Source organism: Elaeis guineensis, chromosome 3 (assembly GCF_000442705.2).
Source record: "Elaeis guineensis isolate ETL-2024a chromosome 3, EG11, whole genome shotgun sequence".
Classification (NCBI taxonomy): Eukaryota; Viridiplantae; Streptophyta; class Magnoliopsida; order Arecales; family Arecaceae; genus Elaeis; species Elaeis guineensis.
In genome coordinates, this window is record NC_025995.2 from 89,270,727 (window position 1) to 89,292,947 (window position 22,221).

Below are 22,221 nucleotides of genomic sequence, written 5' to 3' on the forward strand. Positions count from 1 at the left end.
CGGCCATTGCCGTCGACTCTCCCTCCGACGTCGAGCTCGTAGTCCCCCGGGCTTCTTCAAGGAGCCCCCCGGCTGAGGTTTCTACTCCAGAGGCCCGGCCCGATGAGGCACCGGGGGCCGAACAGAGAAGGAGAAAGAAGACATTGGCCCACAAGAGCCGCAGCAGCAGGGCTGCCATCGAGGAGGCCGATGGCTCCGAAGAAGATTCGGAGGAAAATCCCTTCAACAATAGGGATCTAATAAAGAGATTGGTTGACGGGTGCATCCTGCCCGAGGTCGTCCACAGGACCGTTCACGTTGATCCTGAGCAGCGGGTCTGGGACTCTTTGGGGTCCTTTCTCGAGGTAGGTCAATTTACTCCTTTCTTCTTCTTCTTGCCTCTTTGCTTAGCTTATTCCTCGGCTTTTATATTGACTCCCTGGCCGCTCTTATAGATTGGACACCAGCTCATCGCCAACATCGAGGTGATGAACAATGCTAGGAAGGAGGCCGCCCAGGCGGAGGAAGGTCACCTGGCCGAGGCCGCCCGCCTCAAGAAGAAGATCGTCGAGGTTGCGAGTCTCCAAGAGGTGCTGCAGAAGGAGGGGCAGACCTCGACAGACTTGAGGGCCACCTTGGAAAGGAAAGAAAGAAAGCAGAGGTTGAGGTCTCCAAGTTGAAGGCGCAGATCCCGACCCTGGTCTCGAAGGCAATGGTCCGGGCAGTGGAAAAGTTCAATCCTCCTCCGAGATGAGGGATCTAAAGGTCAAGTTCGGCCAGGCCGCCTTCATCAAGGGCTTCGAACTTTGTCAAGAGAAGGTAGTCAAAAAGTTTCTCGAGCTAGACCTCGACTTTCTGGATGAGGCGTCTGATGACGAAGCCGGGCCTTCTGAAGCTGCTGCCGGTCTTCCTCCAGTCGAGACTTTCTCGACTGCCGCGGTTGCCGTGGCCGACCTTCCGGAGATGCCGAGTTCCCCCACTTCTGCCCCAGAGGTCCGAAACCTCTAATTTTGTATTCTCTCTTTTTTTTTGTTGCAACTTTTTCTCGTTCTCTTGTACTTAAGAACTATTTAATCAATGAAATCGGATTCTTCTTTACAGAGGGCTCCTCTTTTTTACTCTTCATTCTTTTTCTTCTCTTTTATTTTCTGGCATTGATTTGTGTTGTAGCGCTCTTGTCTTCCAACGACAGTGCCCTACCAAAGCTCTTCCCCTACCACAGGGGATTCCTCTGAAGTCGATGGTCCGGGACCTCAGAAAGAAAGTTCGTCACCTGATGAAGAAATCAAAAAAGCTGGATGATAAACTTCACCGACTGAGAAAGAGCCATTCAGAAGTCACTGCGGAGGCTGCTCGATTTCGGGACCTGCACAAAAAGGGCTTCATGGACTACACCCGGAGGAAGGCTGACTTCGTGATGGAGCTTGAGAAACTTCGAAAATATGCCAGCGACCGATCTTGGACTCAGGCTTCCAAGATCAGCTCCCTTGAGGTCGAGCTGGCGGCTGCATGGGAGAAGATCGGCCAGTTGGAAGGGAGCTCATCCTGGCTCACAACTCAGGCCGACCGCGATCGAGACTGGTCGAAAAAATTTTTCGACCTTCAAAAACAGCTGCAGGATGTCGGGGCGAACTACAACACCTATCGAGTCGGCTGGTGCGGGCAAGTAGATGACTGCCGAAGGAAGCACAAGACGGCGACCGATGAGATTGCCCACCTTTAGAGGCAGTTATCTGAGAGAGTCCAGGCTATCTCTGTACAAGGCTCCGACGAGCTTCGCTCCTTGAGAGGGACCATGGAAGAACTGTCCGTGGCTCTTGGACAGGAGAAGGTCGAACTGCAGCGACTGAAGATTCAACTGGCCTACGAGCAGCAGGCGTTCAAGGATGCCGAGGTGGAGTTTGAAGTTCTGAGGAAGAGGCTTCGGGAGTCGGAGGGCGAGAGTCAATGGTTCCACCAAATGTATCAGAAGATGCTGTTAAGAAAAAAAAACTGGAAGAAGAAGTTGAAAATTTAAAGCAATTTCTGACGATGACTGGAATCGAGAGTTTGAAGTCGGAAGAAACCAAGCTTTCTTAGAGCTTCTTTTACCTTTTATTCTTCCATGTATTCCTTTCTTTTCTTGTCATTTTTCTTTTTTGGCCTTCAAAGGCTTTGTAATGCACACTTTACTAATAAAATAAAATAAAAATTTCTCATTACCTTATTTATTTTTTTTTTGAGTTGTTGTTTACCGAACTTCTTTCGTCTTTTATCTTGTTCGATGTCGATGTTATTTGAAGATTTCTGATCGTCGTCGTGTTGATTTACCCTTTTTGTTCATGACCGAAGGTCTTTTCGAGGCCACTCGAGTTTGATGCTTCCTTCCGGTGCTAGAGCTTGGAGGTCCGAACTTCTTGTTACCTTGAGGAAGTTAATTTTCTCCTGTCAGTGCTGGGTTCCCTCTTAGAGACTGAGGGTTTTTGATAAGAGTCTCCTTCCTCGTTGAGACGAGGTTCCTTGTGTCTTTGATGTAGTTTGTTTTTTTCTTATCACTGGCGTGGCTTGTCGCTTTCCCTTTTTCTCTCTCTCTCTTTTTGTATTCGAGTGAGGATTTTTCTTCTGCTCTTAACGGGGTCGTAGGGGTGTAGAGGAGCCATTGAGGAGGCTTTTCTTCTCATCCGATCTTGAATGATCGGATCTTCATTTGTGTCAGGATGAGGTTCTCCTTCTGTTTTCGACATAGTCAATTTCAGCTCATGTTAGGACGAGATTCTCCTCTTGTTCTTAACAGGACTGTAGGGGCATGTAAGGGCCGTTGCAAGGGCCTCTCCCCCCATCTGGTCTCTAAATAATCGGACCTTCGACCTTGCTCATGTTAGGACGAGGTTCTCTTTCTGTTCCTAACATAGCTGTGGGGGCACATAAGGACTGTTGCAAGGGCCTCTCCCCCCATCCGGTCTTTAAATAATCGGACCTTCGACTTTGCTCATGTTAGAACGAGAATCTCCTCCTGTTCCTAACATGGCTGTGGGGGCACATAAGGGCCGTTGCAAGGGCCTCTCTCCACATCCGGTCTTTAAATAATCGGACCTTCGACTTTGCTCATATTAGGATGAAGTTCTCCTTCTGTTCCTAGCACGGCTGTGGGGGCACATAAGGGCTATTGCAAGGACCTCTCCCCCATCCGATCTCTAAATAATCGGGCCTTCGACTTTGCTCATGTTAGGACGAGGTTCTCCTCCTGTTCCTAACATGGTTGTGGGGGCACATAAGGACCGTTGCAAGGACCTCTCCCCCCATCCGATCTTTAAATAACCGGGCCTTCGACTTTGCTTATATTAGGACGAGGTTCTTCTCCTGTTCCTAACATGATTGTGGGGGCACATAAGGACCGTTGCAAGGGCCTCTCCCCCCATCCGATCTTTAAATAATCGGACCTTCAATTTTGCTTATGTTAGGATGAGGTTCTCCTTCTGTTCCTAACATGCTTAGTTTCGATTGTCGGAAGGAGCTACTCCCTGTCGTTACGAGCTCATGCCAAAAGAAAAGATATGCAAATATGAAAGAAACTTTTATTTAAGGCAAAGTTATTGGTAATACATTCGTAGATTTTTTGAATCCCATAGTTGCGGAAGGTCTGCTCTCCGTCGGGGTCCTCCAAAGATGGAGTTGATGATCCCAATTGGAGATCGATCTTCAGGCTGCTCCTCCTTTCTTAGTGGCTCCGGTTGTGGCAGGGCCTTCGGCTGATCTTTTCTACCTTCAGGCCGACGTCGAATGAATCTGTCGAGCTGACCTCGTCTGATGAGCTCCTCGATCTCATCTCAGAGCTGAATGCACTCCTCCGTGTCGTAGCCGTGGTCATGATGATAGAGGCAGAACTTGTTAGGGTTGCGCTTCCCGAGGTGTGTGCGCATCTTTTCCGGCCTTAGCAGCTGCTCTCTGACCTCCATCAGCACTTGGATTTTTGATGCATTGAGAGGGGCGTAGCTGTGGAATCTTCCTGGGGGAGAGCCCCGCCGAACTCTGTAGTCTGGGCTTCTCTACCTACGAGCCCGGGGAGGAGTCGGACACGCTTGTGTCCGGAGGGAGTTTGAGAACGTGGCCGAGCTTCACTCGATCCTTTTTCAGCTGCGGGCTTGCTGGAGTCTCCCACCTGCCACTCCTTCGCGGTCTCTTCATCCTTCATCTTGAAGGCTTCCTCTGCTCGGGCATATCCTTCGGCCCGAGCCAACAAATCAATGAAGTCTCTGGGATACTTCTTTCCTAGAAAAAATAGAAGATCATTCTTTTGAAGACCGCCCTTCAGGACGGCCATTGCAACTGACTGGTCCAAGTTTCAGATCTCCAACGCGGCGGCGTTAAAATGGTTGATGTAAGTTCGGATGGATTCTCCCTCCTTCTGCTTGATGTTAATGAGGGACTCCGAACCTCTCCGGAGATGCCGGCTGCTGATGAAATGAGCAACAAATTGGTGGCTCATCTGATTAAAGGAGAAGATAGTACCCGGCTTCAGTGCCGAGTACCAATTTCTTGCTGCTCCCTTCAAGGTGGATGGGCAAGCTCGGCATAGGATGGCGTCTGGCACGCCATGGAGCAGCATCATTATCCGGAAAGCCTCCAGGTGGTCAACCGGATCCGAGGTCCTGTCGTAGCTCTCAAATTGGGGGAGCTTGAAGTTTGGCGGGATTGGTTCCTGCATAATCATTTGAGAGAAAGGAGGGTCAGTGCAGATGTCCTCACCGTAAGCAGTGGAAGCATGGCAGAGCTCTTCGATCCGTCGGTTTATCTCCTGAAATCTTTGATCCAGGAGGTCCTCTCGACTGTGAGTCTCGAGGGTCTTCTGGTGGAACGGAGGTAGGGACCCTCCGGGGGTAGAATCATGATCGGACGGAGGGCTCTCCGCCTTCTGCTTCTCCTTTTCGGGGAAGACAGGGCGACTGGCCCAAGTGGCCTGTCCGATCGTCAGATTCTGGAACTCCGGCAATGCTCTTTCCAGCCGCACTGATGCCTGCGGCTGCTGCTGCATGGCCTGCACTGCTTTGGTGAGGCCCCTGACCTGCTGAACCAGCAAGTTGAACTGCTCCATGTCGATTGCCGTTGCCGGAGGAGGAACCTGAAAAATTGGAGACGAGGCCGGAGCTTGCGGGTCTCGCTGAGATCTGACCGCGGAAGCCGTGGATCGCCTGGTGGATGCCTTTCGGGGAGGTATCAGGTGGAGATCTGGCAGGAGAAGAAGGAGAAAATATCGAAGAAGATGATCGAAGACAGTCCTGTTGAGTATTCCTTTAAGAATAAGGGTACTGCAAAGACACAGCCCTCCTTCTAGCGTCAATTCTGTTGGTGCAGAATTTCGCCGACGCCGGAGAAGCTAGAGTCGAGAAGATCGCGTCCGCCACCGGGACCTGCAAGGGAAGTCTAAACCGGAGTTGGAGGTGCTCCGGCAAGACTCTCCGACGCTCAAGTCAGTACTCTGCCTCAACAGAAATGGAGCACTAAATGAGATTTTAGCAGAATTTCGGATAGAGTTTAGAGCTTAAAGAAGAACGTATTTGGGGGTCCCTTTTTATAGACGGAGAGCGTAACTGATTGACAGTGATGTCTGTAACTACCTGGTAGTGGGTCGTTCGGGGCCACGCGGAGTTTGTTACGGAGAGTAGTGGCGTCAGGGGGCCGTTCAGGGCCACGTGGAGTTTGTTATGGAGAGTGGAGTGGTGTCCGTTGTCGCGACTTGCCAGAGAGTGGTGGAGCCACGTGGAATCCGTTATAGAGAGTAGAGTAGGGTAGTGGCCATTATCGTGACTTACCAGAGAGTTCGGGCCTGACGACTGAAGTTCGGTCGGAACGTCTGATGGAGCGGAATGGCTCTCTGTCTCAGCAATCCAGGAGAAGCTCGGATGTTTTCGAGGTTGCGACAAGTCTACTGTTGTCGGATGCCTTGGGCGCTGATGCTATAGGCGGGAGTCATCTGCTATAGAAGCTCGGACGGAGACTTTTTATTGGTGAAGTCCGGTAGAAGTCTGATTGCCAGAGAAGTCCGTTTGGGATTTGCCTGATGTGGAAGCTCATCTGAAGATTGTTCGTCGGAGAGGTCCAGTTTCATGAGAAATCCAGCAGGGGGTCATCCGACAGTGGAGTTCGGATGGCGTTGTGGAGGTTTGTCCGCTGGAGGAGTCTTGAGGACACTGTGAAAGGTCGAACGTTGGAGGAGTCCGGGATTCAATTCTGCTGTAGAAGTTCGGACGGAGTCCGACTTTTGTAGGAGTCTGAAAGGAGGCTGCTTATTGTAGAAGTTCGGACGAAGATTAGTTATCGTGGAAGCTCGGATGGAGACTTCTTATTATAGAAGTCCCACTGCTGGAGAAGCTCGGTCATTGACGAAGTCCGAAAGAAGTTCGGAATAGAAATCCGACTGGTGGAGCCCGTCCGTCGTAGAAATTCGTCTGAAATCCATCCGCAGTAAAAGTTCGGCTGGGATCCGACTTTTGTAGGAGCTCGGATGAAGTCCAAAAGGCGGTCGACCGCCGTAGAAACTTGGATGGAGTCTGGTTACTGTAGACGTCCTGCTGTTGGAGAAGCTCGAAAAGCGTTTGGAGCAGCCCAATAGATGAATGGGGGAGCTCATTATTGCAGAAGTCCGGATGACATTGTGGAAGCTCAGACGACTGAGGGAGTTCAGAAAGACATCACGCAAGGTCGAAAGCCGGAAAAGCCCTGAAAGGGTCGGCCTTTTACGAACTTCGGCTGGGGGTATTTTATACCCAACAAGGCCCATCCGTGTATCCAGATGAGAGTGTTGAGCGGGTCGCTCAGTCCGTAGATGATCCGACAGCATCAGTTATTCCTGAGCAACATGACCAGCAGACTTTCTCCTCTGATATAGGGGAGGAGCCATCACAACAAGAGCAGGAGCAGCCGTTGAAGACCTTTCTGAGAAGGTCCAAGTGACCACGAGCACCACGACGTCCTTGTGGGACTTAGTCTTTTTTAGATTTATACTTAATATTTTTGAAACTTTTATTGTACTATTTTTTGTACGCTTGATATTTTTATTCTATTTAATATTATTAATTATTAATTTTATTTTATATTATTTAATTTCAAGTGATCGGATATTATGCTTTGTAGATATGGTTACACATACTCTAATGTGTCTCAGAACATTAGGAGAGAAAAAATTATGTTAAAAGGGCTATAAAAATTATAACATAAATAATAATAATATATCGAATAATTTAATTATGAGATAAATCAGATCGCACTGGTACATTTCGATCTGGTACGGGCACGAACAGCTACGTACGGTGCAGTATGGAAAAAAAATTAATTAATTTAAAATGGAGAAAAAAATTTGAAATGATATTTTTTATTTGAATTAAAATTAAAATTTTTATTTTTTTAAATTCAAAATTATAATTTTTATTTTTTTTTATTTTTTTGTTATTTTTTATGATATATTTTTTTAATTTTTTAAGATTTTTTTTGGATATTTTTTAAAAAAATTAATTTTAAATGAAAAAAATAATTTGAATTTATGTTTTTTATTTGAATTAACATTTGAACTTTTATTTTTTTCTCAGTTTTTACTTCTTTGTTTGAAATATTTTTTTAAAAAAATAATTTGAAATTGAGAAAGTAATTTGAAATGATATTTTTTATTTTAATTAAAATTAAAAATTTTATTTTTTTAAATTAAAAATTATAATTTTTACTTTTTCTCATTGTTTAAATATTTTACTTTTTTATGGCACTTTTTTTAAATTTTTTATTTTTTTAGATATATTTTTTTAGAAAAATTAATTTGAAATGGGGAAAGTAATTTGAAATGATGGTTTTTATTTGAATTAAAATTAAAATTTTTATTTTTTTATATTTAAAATTATAATTTTTATTTTTTTCTCATTTCTTTCTTATTTTTTCTTTTTTATGATAATTTTTATTTTTTTTAATTTTTTAAGATTTTTTTGTGATATTTTTTTAAAAAAATTAATTTTAAATGAGAAAAATAATTTAAAATTATCTTTTTATTTAAATTAAAATTAAAATTTTTATTTTTAAAATTCATTTAAAATTATAATTTTTATTTTTTTCTCATTTTTTTCTTCTTTTATGATTTTTTTTAAAAAAATTAATTTGAAAAGGAGATTGTAATTTGAAATGATGATTCTAATTTGAATTAAAATTAAAATTTTTATTTTTTTAAATTTAGAATTATAATTTCTATTTCTTTTCAATTCTTTTTTTATGATATTTTTTTTTGCATCATTTTTTTCAGATATTTTTTAAAAAGATAATTTGAAATGGGGATACTAATTTGAAATGATAATTTTTATTTTTATCAAAATTAAAATTTTATTTTTTTATAAATTTAAAATTTTTATTTTTATTTTTTTATTTTTTACTATTTTTTTCTTTTTTTTGAGAAAAAAATTAAAAACGTCAAATAATATATCGTTTTTAAAAATACCATTTGGAATGACGTTTTTAAAAACACCATCCAAATGGTATTTTTTAAAATGCCATATTATTTGATATTTTTTATTTTTTATTTTTGACGTCGTCTATGTGGAAAATGGGGGGTGACGTGGCGATAATAAAACACCATTCAAAATGACGTTTTATCGTTTTTGCATCAATCTGATAAATAAGTTAAAAACTAGATTATTTATGTAAATAATTTTTTTTTATATTAATTAGGAAAAGCACTCGGATGCGTTCTGAATCCAAACTTCTCGGTACTCCACCTGATTGGATATACTCAAACATAATCTTGAGACAAGGATGTCCATTATCAAGATTCCTTCTCATCAAGATGCTCTCAAGAGCCATCGATAAAGCACCTGCAGGGGTGAAATTAAAGTATATCAGCCGACAAACAAAGCCCTTGTTTCACAGACTCTCTCTGGGTGGCACAGGCAACTAAAGGAATGCCAGGTGACTCAGATATCATAATGGCTTATCGTTTTCCTTGAGAGAGGGAGTCAATCAAAACAAATTACGTATTCATTTCAGTCCATCTACTAATCTTGCGATCCACAAGCTGTCGCAGCTGCTTTGAGCATACCAACAACTCGAAGTGTGAACTTACGTGGGCATCCCACTTGGGAGAGAACCTCTATTGCAGATTACAATCCTTTGCAAACAAAGCTTCAGAGGGATGGAAATGGAATGCTTTAATGGATTCATATCCTTGTAGGAAGTCCCGTCCGACATCAAGATGAGATATCATTTTATATGTTAGAATAAGACCATTCCGCTATCATCCCAGCATCTCAATCATGATGTCTTGAGATATCTCCTGTTCCAAATATCGGAACGAGATGAGACAATTATGCATCCCATTTCATGAGAAAACCAGAACTACTTCATCTCACAAAATTTAAAATCCCGATTTTGTTGGTAGGACACCATTAATCAAGTCAGTTCTAATATCCCTATGTAAAATCTTTTCACGCATTCCTATGAGGTCATTCAGCTAAGCAACGGGATTTGCATCCGGTTTCCTGGGATGACGTATGCTCTGATGATAAACATCGAGGAATTGGCATATAGAATGCAAGAGGCAGCCCAGCTAATTCTTATACCTAATTCACTTTGGAGCAGATCGGTTACCTCTAAGTACTCCTTTACTGAATGGGCAGTGCTCATACATTTGGAAGGCTATCAGGCAACAAGCAAAGATAATTGAATGCCACTTCCAGTGGATGGTTCGCCCAGGGAGATGGTCAATGTTATGACTCACCCAGGGATCTCAAATTTCCAATCAATTGATGACCATTAACATTTGATAAAGAATGGGACACGCTGAAATTATGTTTGATTTTCCCGGAAGAAACAGGCTCTCAAATTGCTGGCATTGCTATACCTTGTAAGACGTAACTGTTTTCTTCAGGCTTAAAACTCAAACCTACACACTCCACCGCAAAGTCTAAAATCTGATGCAGCTTATTCTGGTAAAGCAAATCAAATTATATTCTGTCAGCACTTTTAAGTATCAATATAAAGGTTAAGATCCATGACCAATTAAAAGATGCATGCCCAAGCAGTGAAAAAGAATGATGAACGCCTCATGATGCAGAGAGCTCAGTTTCCCAAGTGAGAGAGAGTGCTCAGTTTCCCAGATGAATGGTGATGTGGTGATCCATGCGTTGCACACCTTAGATGATCTGAAATCCTCCCACCTCGGAACTTTTTACCATGCAGGCAGAAGGAAGCTGCTGGATGCTCCGTTGGTTCCATTGGAAAATGGCCTAACAGCCTTTGAGGGAGTCCCACCCTTCCGCTCCACCACCCAGGCTGCCAAAGCTATCCTCTTGAGGCAACATGAATTTTATAAGAAGAATATATAGGTGAAATTGGAACAATATGGATTAATATCAGTCAAGAGAGTACTTCTGACAATTTACACAATTTTGAAATAGAATAGTTGGATAACCATGGCATGCACACACACCAGAAATACAAAAAGAGAAGGGAGAGAGGTCTTTAATGGGTTCCGAAGAGTAGATATGTTGAGAAGTATGATTACCTTGCAGAAGAATTCAGTATCTAGATTACAGCTTCATCACTCGATGCAGTGCAGCCGCTTCGAATCAAAGTAGACCAACCACTTTGTCATGTATGACTTCTATAGTCCCATAAAAAGAAAGTCAAGTATGTCAAGCACAAAAGGTACATAGCTACATCCTTTAAAATTCAGGAAGATGTAAACTGAAGGAAAGAAATAGCATACAATTGAATTGGTACATTCAGTTTCCATCATCTGTTCCACATCAATTTAGTTATTTGAGATAGACGATTTCCATTACATTCACACATTTTGGACCATATATGTGACTTGTAATGTCACTAGACTGATTGTTATACACACCATAGTTTGCTGTCAAAATAACTGTATGGTCAAACTCCATTATCGCACATCATTCTGAGGCATCACTATAATTTGAAAAAATGAGCAACTAGAGGTCACCAGGAATGAGGAATGGGATCAAGACTCAATTGGGGGGAAAAAGGAAAGAAATGTGCCAAGTGAAATAGGAAAAAAGCTAAATTATTGGCCATAGGGCAATGAAACTAGCCTGAACAGGGAATAGTGTCTGTTAGGTGCAAGGATGCTGAATCAATCATACTCTGCTGAGTCCGTACCACAACATGGCACAGGCTGAACAGCAATTACTGATTCATTTTTTAAAAACGCAAAGAAGGGTATTAAATCTTCTTTTCTAACTTGGCATGGCATGGCACATGTGATTACCAAGTGGAACAAAAGTTGAATCTTAGTAATATCTGAAGATTTAATACCCTTGGTAATCACATGTTGATAGTCCATGCAGATATTTTTTAAAACGTGAAGATGTTGATAGTCCACATCCTTTTCCACAAAAAACGTGCAAAAAGCCCACATCCTCAGAGACCGTAAGTTGTCTGACAAAACCTATCATCTTACAATGGCCAGGCAGTTTACAATAGCAAAGAACAAATTCTCATAGCAACCAAGCAAAAGCATGTATACATACTAATACATTACTAAATGAGCAACCAATCATAAAGTTTTGAATAAATTGTAAAATACCAAGAAAAAGTAAAAGATTGTACTATTTCTTATGAAACTTAGATTTGGTGAACATCATACCAGTGAGAAATCCCAATCTTCTAAAAATTTAATGGTAATGAAAGTGTAAACTCTTATTTTCATGCTATGGCTCTGTGGCTAATTACTTGGAACAGTCAATTAAAAGCTCTGAATAATAAGTTCTGCACCATATTAGATAAACACAGTAACAGTACAGTCTACAGGTACAGAATCTTGGTATCAGCCTGATCCAATCAAGAATTGCCATTTATCCAGACAAATCACCAATCCATGAATGAAGAAATAAGACTAATTTAAGTTTGTAAATATACAGATAAATATTCTCAAAACTGACATACCCCAAGGATTTTGGCTCTAAGCCGGTGGGATAAAGATAATCTTGAGGAAGCTTTGTATTTGCAGGGTCTAGGAATTCAGATTTTCTCAAAAGCAAGTTGATGTTCAAAGGCATTTTGTTGACCTAAAATTTTTGATCCAAAAAGAAAAAAGGTTGTGATTGTTGCCAAAGCATGACAAAATTTAACAATCAAAGCACTTTAAAGTAGAATGAGTTGCATGAAAAGAACTCACACCAAAGAGACTGCTTTGGAGTTGATAGCATCCCTGTGAATCCACTTCTATGCTCATTTGTACCCAACCTTCAGTAGACTCTTTCCATCTAACAAGCCATCAATTTCATTTCCTGAGACAAAGAAGCCAACAGACAGTGCAACTTCTCTAATTGAGGGTGTGATATAGATCCCACTTGAAATTCATGCACAACTCCATTGACACTGATCCAACTGCAACCTGGTTGCTTTCTGATGCCTCTCACCTTCATCAATTCTCTCAACTTGACAATGTTGCCCCAACTATGATGGATTGCATATGCATTAGACAACATAACATAACCAGCAGAGTTTTCAGGGTCCACATCAACAAGTTTTCTGGCTACATCTTGAGCGACATCAACTCTTGAATGAACCAAGCATGCTCCTAGCAATGCTCCCCACACAAGGCCATTAGGCTTGATTGGCATAGTCTTAACAACCTCAAGAGCCTCTTCAACATGGCTGGCCCGTGCAAGGAGATCGACAAAAGAGGCATAGTGTTCTAAATTTGGTGTGACTAAATACTTCTGGTACATATCTTTGAAAAGCATTTGCCCTTCATCCACCAATCCTGAATGGGTGCATGCACACAGTAAACCCAAGAAAGTCCCATCATTGGGCTGTACACCAGACTTCTCCATTTCAGAGAAGAGCCTCAGAACCTCTTCTCCTTGACCATTTGTGGCAAGACCCATGATCATGGCATTGAAAGAGACCACATCCTTTATGGCCATTCCATCAAAGACCTTCTTAGCCTCCTCCAAACTCCCACACTTGGAATACATGTCTATGAAAGCAGTTGCTAGAATCCTATTTGATTCGAGAACCCCTTTACAACCATTCAATTTCACATATTCATGAGCCCATCTCCCAAGTTCCAAATCACCCACCAAAGCACATGCTGAGAGCACGCTAACAATCGTAACATGGTTAGGTTTGGGTCTCGAAACAGCAAGCATTTTATGAAAAAGATCCAAAGCCTCAATCGGCAGACTGTTTTGGACATACCCACCGATCATGGCATTCCATGCCACAATGCTTACAGTTTCCCTTCCTCTCCCAATCATCCTATCGAATAATTCTTTACCTTTCTCAATCTTCCCCCACCTTCCATACAGATAAATAAGAACAGTGTTCAGTGAATCACATGAAACATTATCAGGACTGACGCCAAATTCCATGAATATATTCACCCAGTTCTCAAGATCTACAGCCTTGAGGTTTGAACATGCAGACAGGACGCTTACCATGGTATCATCCTCCGGCCTCAAATTCTCCTTCACCATTCTCAGAAAAAGCTTCAAAGCTTCCTCCGACCTTCCAGATTGAGCATATCCAGCAACCAAACAGGTCCAGCAACAAACCAACTTCCTCTCCGGCATTTCATCAAACAATCTATGCGCCGATACAACATCCTCTGCACCCTTTATATAGGCAGAGAGAAGCCCACTGGGACGAAAGAATTCGAACCGAACCCCGTTTTGATGACATGGGTATGGATTTGCCGGACGTGGTGAGCCTCTTTGGAGGATATGCAGGCCTTGAGGAGGAACGAGAAGGTGAAGTCATTGGGGGAAAGGGAGCGGAGCATGAGGGACTTGAAGAGGGAGAGGGCAGGAAGGGGGAGGCCGGCATCGGAGAGGACACGGATGGCGGCGTTGAATGGGAAGATGCTGGGCTTATCGAGGAGGCGGAGGATGCGGAGGGAGAGGGGGATGTGGAGGCGTCCGATGAGGCGGGTAGCGATGAGGTTGTCTTGGTGGGCGCCGAGACGGAAGATTCGGGCGTGGATTTGGGGTAGGTGGGTGGAGTTGATGGGGTCCAGGAGGAGGAGGGCGAGGGTTCGTTGGTCGGAGGGAGGTAGTGGAGAGGAGGAGGAGCAGCGTTGGAGCTTCGAGAGGGCGGGAGAGATGGAGGACATGCTACCAAATGGCTAGTGGCGGCAAAGCCAACCTTCCATTTCCAGAGCAATTATTTTACTTTATGATTTTTGCATATAATGTTAATAACTCTGGTTCTGGTCTTCTGCAAAGCTTATTCACACCTAGAGAATCCTGGTTTGTGACAAAGTATTAAAATAGATGTAGGTTCTGACAAATGATATTAAAGCAGATCCGGCATAATCTATATGAATGTGGGCATGGATAGATTTATGCTAATTACAATCAATATCTGTGATTAAATTTGAATGAATTTGGATCTATATAGAAAAATCGTACGGACATATATTTAGTTTTACATCAACTATATACCGGTGGATTTTGATGACTTATATAAAGCCAAAAAACTCAAACATTTTCTGGCTAATCATTTTGCATGAGGACTTTGAGTTATTACAAGGAGAATGCCAACAGATCAGATCATAATATTCACAATTTTTTACAATCCAGCCAATCAAAACCATTTGATAAAATGTTCACAAATCATGGGAAAATTTGATATTAAATTCTATATTAGGAAAATATGTGAATTTTCTCATCCTAGAGCCAATGTAGTAGCAAGATCAAATTGTGAATAAGAATCTGAAATCAAGCAAAATGAACCTTATAACACAGCAGGAGGGTGCCAACAGATCATGATATCACATTTTTATGATCCAACCAAACAAAGAGTGTTTCCAAATACAACATCAGAAGATAGTTTGATCATGTAAGGAGAAAAATCACTTTTATTATAAATAGATAAATCGTCAAGTATCGCTAATATGTTTTTCGAGATGTGGCCGAAGATTGGCAGTTTTTGGTATAGGACTCAATATATACATAATTCTTCCCACAAAACTTCATCGACATCTACGTGGCCGAAGATCATATTTTCTGCTGACTGGGGTTGTAGTGATAGAATTCTCTGCAACTTCTTCTGGCAAGACATAATTGGGATCCACATCAACACCTACATCTTCTGGCAATTCCTCATCTATCCATGAATACTGACTTATATCTGTATCACTCTCCATGCTATAAGACAAGAATTTGTTCCCTATCCAATAAAAAAAAATTATGAATCAGTTTATAAGTTGTGGTATATGGTCAAATGTGAAGAAAAAGAATAAAAATAAAAAGACATTCCAAACCTGAGTTTTGTTCCATATTGCGAACCTTCTCGACCAATGTTTGCAGCAACTGATGGTTTAATACTTCATAGTCTCTGAAAAGAATCACAGACATGTTTCTGATATGGGTCTCCTAAGCATAACCATTAATTGTTTAGGACTAAATGCGAGAAGGAGAATAATCACATACCTGAAAGTAAAGATGGAATGCAAGATTTGAATAGCGGCAGCAACTAAAAACGATGATCTAGCGAAAAAGATTTTGGACATTATCCATGTTTGCCGATTGAAGTCATCCTCTCCAAGTCTAATTATAGCTAGCTCGATCATAAATGTGATACAAAGACCTAGAAAAATACAAATCAAAGCGAAAGACATTACTGATTTATTTGGACTGATGGTAAACAATGTAGAAGCAGCATACCTAGATAAAGGCGGGCTCTGATGCCAAAAGTTTGTTTTGCACTAGTAAGCATGTAGAGAAGAAAGATCACAGAGGAGTAGAAGAAGAATGACTTGATGAAACGGGATTCAACCAAAAGGGCATTATGCAGTGCAAAGAGCTTGTCCAGAGCAGCGAAAATATTTGCTTGTTTTGATTCAAACTCTTCCTGCAATGGAAATGGACTTATTAGATATGCCAGTAGAGAAAATTAACTCAAGTATCGGGTCGAACTGGGTGATCGAATACTATACCTGAGCTGCTAGTATCGATTGTGAATTTTGGATTAGACGATCATGAGCCTGTTGGATTTCTTCTTGTCTACGAAGTAACTCCTTTTGCTGCTTGTGACCAAGCTCTGCCAGCTTTTCCACATTTTTCCTACCAAAGTTTACATAGAAATAAAAAATGAATGGAGAACTTAACAGCATAAGAGTTTCCATCAAATTCATTAAGATAGTTTATGATATCTTACCGGCTTTCTTCGATTGCTTCAGATTGAGATCTTGTAAGGAAATCAAGGCCTTCCATCGCCCGAGACTGTCCATCCAGAAGTTGCTTGTGTCTCTCCAAGGACATGCCTACCACATCTCCAATGTCATTAGCCTTCCTTTGAAGATCTAGCATCTGAGAAGACATGGACTCCCCTACTGCTTCTATTTCACCCTCTATTTTCTTAGCATCCTCCCTCAATATCGCCAAGCCATCAACCAAACTCTCGGAGGATTTGTAAAACTGAGCCATGCCCAACTCCAAATTCTCCTTCATCCTCAACTGGCCTGCTTGTATTTCCAGAGAAGATTCTGCTATTCCCCTGGATTGCTCAATAATTGCCACGGAGTGCTTTTCCACATCTCGGAGCTGAGCTTCAACATCCTTTGACGCTTGGGCAATATGTTGGGTTTGGAAATCTATTGAAGTCAATGAGTCCTGAACACTTTTGGAGTCTTGAAGTAGCCTCTCTGATCTCTCTTCTATTATCACTAATTGATCCTCTGCAAATCGAGCAGATTGAGAAAGATCATTGATCAACCTCTCTGTATCATGCTTGAATGCTTCAGTCCTAGCAAAATGAAACCAAACTGCCTGTGAGATCGAGAAGAAATTTTAACATACAAACTGATAGGAAATAACTAAATGCAAATACTTACTGTAATTGGTGGCAGATGGAATTGGTCTCAAGGAAGAACTGGAGGTAGATATTATATTCGGTTTCATCCAATTTCTTAAGACATTTCAGCATTGGAGTTCCTGCATCACAGGGAGGGAAGTTGGACCTACCAGAATCCTCCTGAAAGCAATCGCTGAGGTGCCACGATAACCTCGATTGCTTCTCTTTATCAGAAATGATATCCTTACAGCTAGAAAATAGATTTCGGTAAGCATTTTGCCAACAACTGTTGGAGGCCACCAGTTTCTTCTTTGCATCCTCAACCAGTCTCATTCCCTTGCGGTCTTCAATGCCTTCAATTGAGAAGTCAGCTCTGCTGCCGACTAATTCCTTCTTCGGAACATGATGGTTTGGAGGAATTGTAGAAGAAGAAAAAGAAGAGAAGGGCCATGAAAAGCTATGGCTCTTGGAGCACAAACAGACCAAGACAAGTAGAAATAGGAAACATTTATTGCCCATGTGGTAAAGAATTTCAGAATTGAGAAAGTATGATTGCTGATGATTATTTCAACCTGCAGAGCATGAAATTATTAAGTAAATAGTGCAGCCAAAAACCTGTAAAAACTAAGAATTTGCAGCAAATAACTTGAAGGAATTCCTTGAACATTAGTCGAAATTAAGGCAGAGTCATGAGGTTCGCATTTACAAATCTCTCTAGGGTGGGCATCATTCAATGTTTAGATCAAATTGTAAGGACTCATACCAAAACTTTGAAAAGAAATCAGAAACTTTACAGTTACAACTAAAAATATATATATAGAGAGAGAAGAAATTATCGATTTATATAGATGGTTGAACAAAGTGTTTGAGAATTTTTTTTTTTTTAAAATATCTTCATTAATTTGCAGAACATGGTGATCATTAATCTTGGTCCATGGAAGGCCTCAATTTACTTGCTTTCTTACGTCCATAATAAATATTTCCATTTTTGAAAGAATTATTTCCTTTCATGGAAACCAGAGTTCTATTGCGAAACCAAATCTACCCTGTCTCCTAATATCTTCGCACACAAGTACCATAAAGTTTTCGATTTTATCATATTAAGAGGTAATTAGAGCATTAAAAACATCGAAACAAAAGGAAGAAATAGAACGTGGAAATAATTCTTAGCCGGCCATAAAAGACAAGTCTTAGAACAGGCCATTAGAATAACCACGCCTTCCCTTAGGTGGTGGCCTCCCATGGCATCAAACCCTTCCCCTTCCTCTCACACTAAAAACTTAAACCCTAAGTAACCACAAGGACCGAAACCTCCTCTACAACTAATCCTTAGACTAAACTAGACTTTGTTTACACATGGACTAGAGAAGACTTCTCATACCAAACACAATTTGAGAGAGAGAGAGAGAGAGAGAGGCGGTTCTTTGGTCGTTCCACTGGAGAGAAGCCTAACGGAGGTATGGACAAGGAGAAGAAAACTGGAGTAGAGGGAGGGAGGGAGAGAGATAGAGACCTTTGGGTTGGCTGCAAGCCTGGTGCTGTTGGGGTTCCAAGAGGCGGTTATGGAGGGTATTTATAATAGGTAAGAAGGGATCTCTCCTAAGGGGCGCGTTCATGAGCGGGCGCTAGTCGGTGCAGTCCGCGACGGCTTGTGTCTTTCGCGCGAATCAACTGTTGGATTTCGCGGCGCTTTGCGAGCTGTGTGGTGGGAGATCCAAAGGCGGATTCGCGCGAAGGATGGTGAATCCCTCTTTCGCGCGTAAGATACAACCCGGGTTATGTAACATCAAATAAATTAATTTTTTAATTCAATTCCTCTCGCCCACGAAAGGACCGGTATGTGATATCGATTCAACCTGAAGGGCAATGTTGGAATTCGGAAAAAGCCCGCGGAGCGTACATGGCAAGGAGAGATCTTATCAGCTAATTTCAGAAATAATTTAAACAATAAATTTAAAATATATTTGTTAAAAAATTATTCAAAATCATGACACACACACGTATATGGTTGCAATCTAAATAGTATTCTATCCTCGTGATGTAAGTCTAGTCAAAGCTCTGCTCCCATTTCCACTGTACTTAAGGCAAACAAACTTGACCGTACCTGATCCTAACTAAAAAAATCCTTCACCCAAATTGCAGCTCCAAAGCTATTTGGGAAGCCGGTCCACATCCCTTCTCTGATGAGAGAAAGTTCTAATTCAAGCTCGTGTGGTCGCAATGCAAGAGCCTTGTCTGGTTATAAGGTTTGGGACCCGAGGCAATTCGGTCCAGGTTTAAGGCTAGACATAATTTATCACATGAACCATATCAAATTTTAGAGAATCAATACTGTTTTTTTTCCCCTCTCAATCTACTTTCCTAGCCACCTCTCTTCTCGGACATGCATCTTACTTGTGGATCTAACATATATAAGAGGAACTGCCTTCAACATTTCGGAGTGTTTGGTTTATAAACGAAATCAGAATCAAAATGAAAATAGGCATGGATTAGAATTAAAATCGGAATGTTCAAATCTTCCCAAAGTGTTTGATTCGTGATCAGAATCAGAATCAGAATAAAAATTTAAATCCTCAGAAAGAGTGAGGGTTGAGTTTTAAGTAGATTAGGCCATTTCTATTCTACTTCGAAATCGGAATCAAAATGAGATTCCTCTCAATTATATGATTGGAATAGAAATTATCCATTTCCATTCTGATTCCAGACTCCAACTCCTCATAACTAAACACCATCTGAAAAAAAAATATGAAGAAATTGAAGGGGTGCTTGGTTCACAATCAGAATTAGAATGAAATGGCCAAATCCTCCGAAGTATTTGGTTCGTGATCAGAATCGAAATCAGAATAAAAATTTGAATCCTTAGGGTAGAGCAGAGAATTAGTTTTAGTTAAATTGGATCATTCCCATTCCATCCTGGAATCGAAATTAGAATAGAATTCTTCTCAACCAAATGATTCAAATGGGAGTCACTTATTTGCATTCTGATTCTAGACCCCAACTCTCTCCACCCAAACACCCTGGGACATAAAAAACCTTCCTCATACTGAAGTCTAGATATTTCCTCATCTTTTATAAGCACGGCCTAATCCAAGAAAAATAAAAGAATAAACCTCCTGCCCGAACCCAAGCCTCTTCAAAGGTCAACGCAACTACTAGTCATCTCTAAGGTTGCATTTGGTAGCTGGCAATCTATCTAGATTACTGGCAATTAAAATGGGCTTACTAGACTACTGTGTTTGATATGCTTTTTGGATGACAATGCGGATTACCTTGGCAATCCTGATTACCTCTTAGGAGGTAATCTAGATTGTCTTAGAGAGAAGTGGCTATCTAAATTACCACCCATTTAGCAATGTTGTAAAAAAATTTTAGATAAAATTATCCCTAAAAAAAATTACATAAAATTCATCCCTCCACCCCCCTCCTTCGATGGCTCTTACCCTCCTCTTATTATACATAATAATATGATATAATATATTATAATATAATATACTATTATTATATTTTTATAGTAACTATATTATATTACAATAATATAGTATATGATAATATAGTATAATATATATTATACAAACCCAATTATATATAATAATTTAATATTATAATAATATATATTATATTATATTAAAATATTATATTAATATAATATAGTATATAATATAATATTATTATATATCAAAATATAGTATATTATATTATAATTATTTATTATTATATTATCATATAATATTATATATTATATTAATATATTGTAATATATATTATATAAATATTATTCTATATAACAATATATTAATTACATTGTTACATTATTATATTATAATATATTAAAATATATTAATATATAATATTATAATAATATCTTTTATTAATATAACATAATATATAATATAATATTATTATATATAATAATATATTATAATATATTATATTAGTATATTATATTATATTATAATAGTTTATTATAATATCATATTATAATATTATAATATACTATATTAAGATATATTATATTAATTATATAAATATTTTTAATATTATATTACTATATATTATTATATTATTACTATAATATATTATAATAATATATATTATATTCTATTAATATCTTATATTCATATAATATAGTATATAATATAATATTATTATATATAATAATATAGTATATTATATTATATTATAATAATTTATTATTATATTATCATATAATATTGTATATTATATTAATAGATTATAGTATACATTATATAAATATTATTCTATATAACAAAATATTAATTATATTGTTATACTATTATATTATAATATATTGTAATATATTAATATATTAATATTATAATATATGATAATAATATATTTTATTAATATAACATAATATAATATAATATTATTATATATAATAGTATAGTATAATATACTATATTATTATATTATTAAAATAATATAATATAATATTATAGTTTATTATAATATTATATATATAATATTATAATATAATATATTAAAATATATTATATTATAATATAATAATTATATAAATATCATTATATATAATAATATATTATAATATATTATATTATTATTATTATTATTATGTTAAAGAGGTATTTTAAAAATTTAATTTTATATTATCGATAATCTGATTGTCATACCAAATATATCAATTAAGATTTATATAATTTTACTATAACATTACTTACATATACCAAACACAGTAATCAATACCACTAATAATTTAATGATGGTAATTTATCTCGAAGACAATCCAGATTACCTTCCAAGATTGTCTGACGATGCACCAAATGCAACTGAATAGTAATGATCAAAAGATTATATTCAGCTTTACATCATCAATGCAACTTCCAAACATAACTAATAGTTAGATAGCTACTACTCAGATGATAGCAATAATTTTATGCATATTAATATTTTCATCATTCTTTCCCAACAAAATATAATTATTTTTTATTTTTGATATATTTTAAGTATTCTCCATTAAAAAATAATAACCGATGACTTCTATAAAAGTTATTTGCACAGAGAGAGAAGGGAGCGGGGGGTGGGTGGTCACCAATCCTGGACTTCTTGTTGGATTAGTTGATGAGGCTTCTGATGGAAAGAATGGACTTCATAATTAAGATCCAGACCTCGACCCAATAACAAGCCTATTTATAAATGAGTAATTCTTTGTGCACCGCATGTGGTGCAACAAGGATGATGTGGGGCACATCGTGCTGTCTGATTAGTCCATATGGTAGCCCACATGTGACAGAAAAAGGGAGCGCCCATACAGACGATAACCGCTATCTCACATCTGACTCCAGTGTTAAGTGCACGTCTTGTCACGGGCGGTGCATGTCATGTGCAGTAAATGCATATCTTGTCAATTTATTGAATTTTTTAAGTGACGAAAATTCTTTTCTCTCCAAAATATCCTACATCTTTATTTTTCTCATGCCCCGCCATTACTAA

General features: G+C 39.3%; 2 protein-coding genes across 3 annotated transcripts; both read right to left on the reverse strand.

The window, feature by feature from the left end:
- Positions 1-9,744: 9,744 nt before the first annotated feature.
- LOC105041855 (putative pentatricopeptide repeat-containing protein At3g08820) lies at positions 9,745-14,267 on the reverse strand. The gene is given in 5 exon segments (XM_010918911.4): positions 9,745-10,273; positions 10,490-10,588; positions 11,893-12,014; positions 12,125-13,594; positions 13,597-14,267. Coding segments are annotated over 2 exon segments (1,851 nt in total). The 5' UTR covers positions 14,066-14,267; the 3' UTR covers positions 9,745-10,273; positions 10,490-10,588; positions 11,893-12,014; positions 12,125-12,212.
- A 437-nt stretch (positions 14,268-14,704) lies between these two features.
- On the reverse strand, positions 14,705-18,409 carry LOC105041857 (protein GAMETE EXPRESSED 1). Of its 2 annotated transcripts, none has more exons than XM_010918914.4 (8): positions 18,263-18,409; positions 16,790-17,321; positions 16,114-16,701; positions 15,893-16,019; positions 15,621-15,807; positions 15,387-15,543; positions 15,218-15,291; positions 14,705-15,123 (listed from the first exon to the last, which is right to left on the reverse strand). In XM_010918914.4, the coding sequence occupies exons 2-8, from the start codon at positions 17,266-17,268 to the stop codon at positions 14,927-14,929; spliced, it is 1,809 nt and encodes a 602-aa protein (XP_010917216.3). In that variant the 5' UTR covers positions 17,269-17,321; positions 18,263-18,409; the 3' UTR covers positions 14,705-14,926. The 2 variants fall into 2 exon arrangements, with proteins under 2 accessions (XP_010917216.3, XP_073109362.1); XM_073253261.1 differs by lacking the exon at positions 18,263-18,409 and adding an exon at positions 18,131-18,260.
- Positions 18,410-22,221: the final 3,812 nt, after the last annotated feature.

What these genes read in the sequence shown, in the direction of transcription:
- LOC105041857 (XM_010918914.4), bottom strand. Translation starts at nt 17,268, where the DNA reads ATGGGCAATAAATGTTTCCTATTTCTACTTGTCTTGGTCTGTTTGTGC. An exon ending in GAAGCAATCGAAGAAAGCCG is followed by an intron (nt 16,020 to 16,113) that starts GTAAGATATCAT and finishes AAACTTTGGTAG; the next exon opens with GAAAAATGTGGAAAAGCTGG. An exon ending in CAGAGCCCGCCTTTATCTAG is followed by an intron (nt 15,544 to 15,620) that starts GTATGCTGCTTC and finishes GTATTTTTCTAG; the next exon opens with GTCTTTGTATCACATTTATG.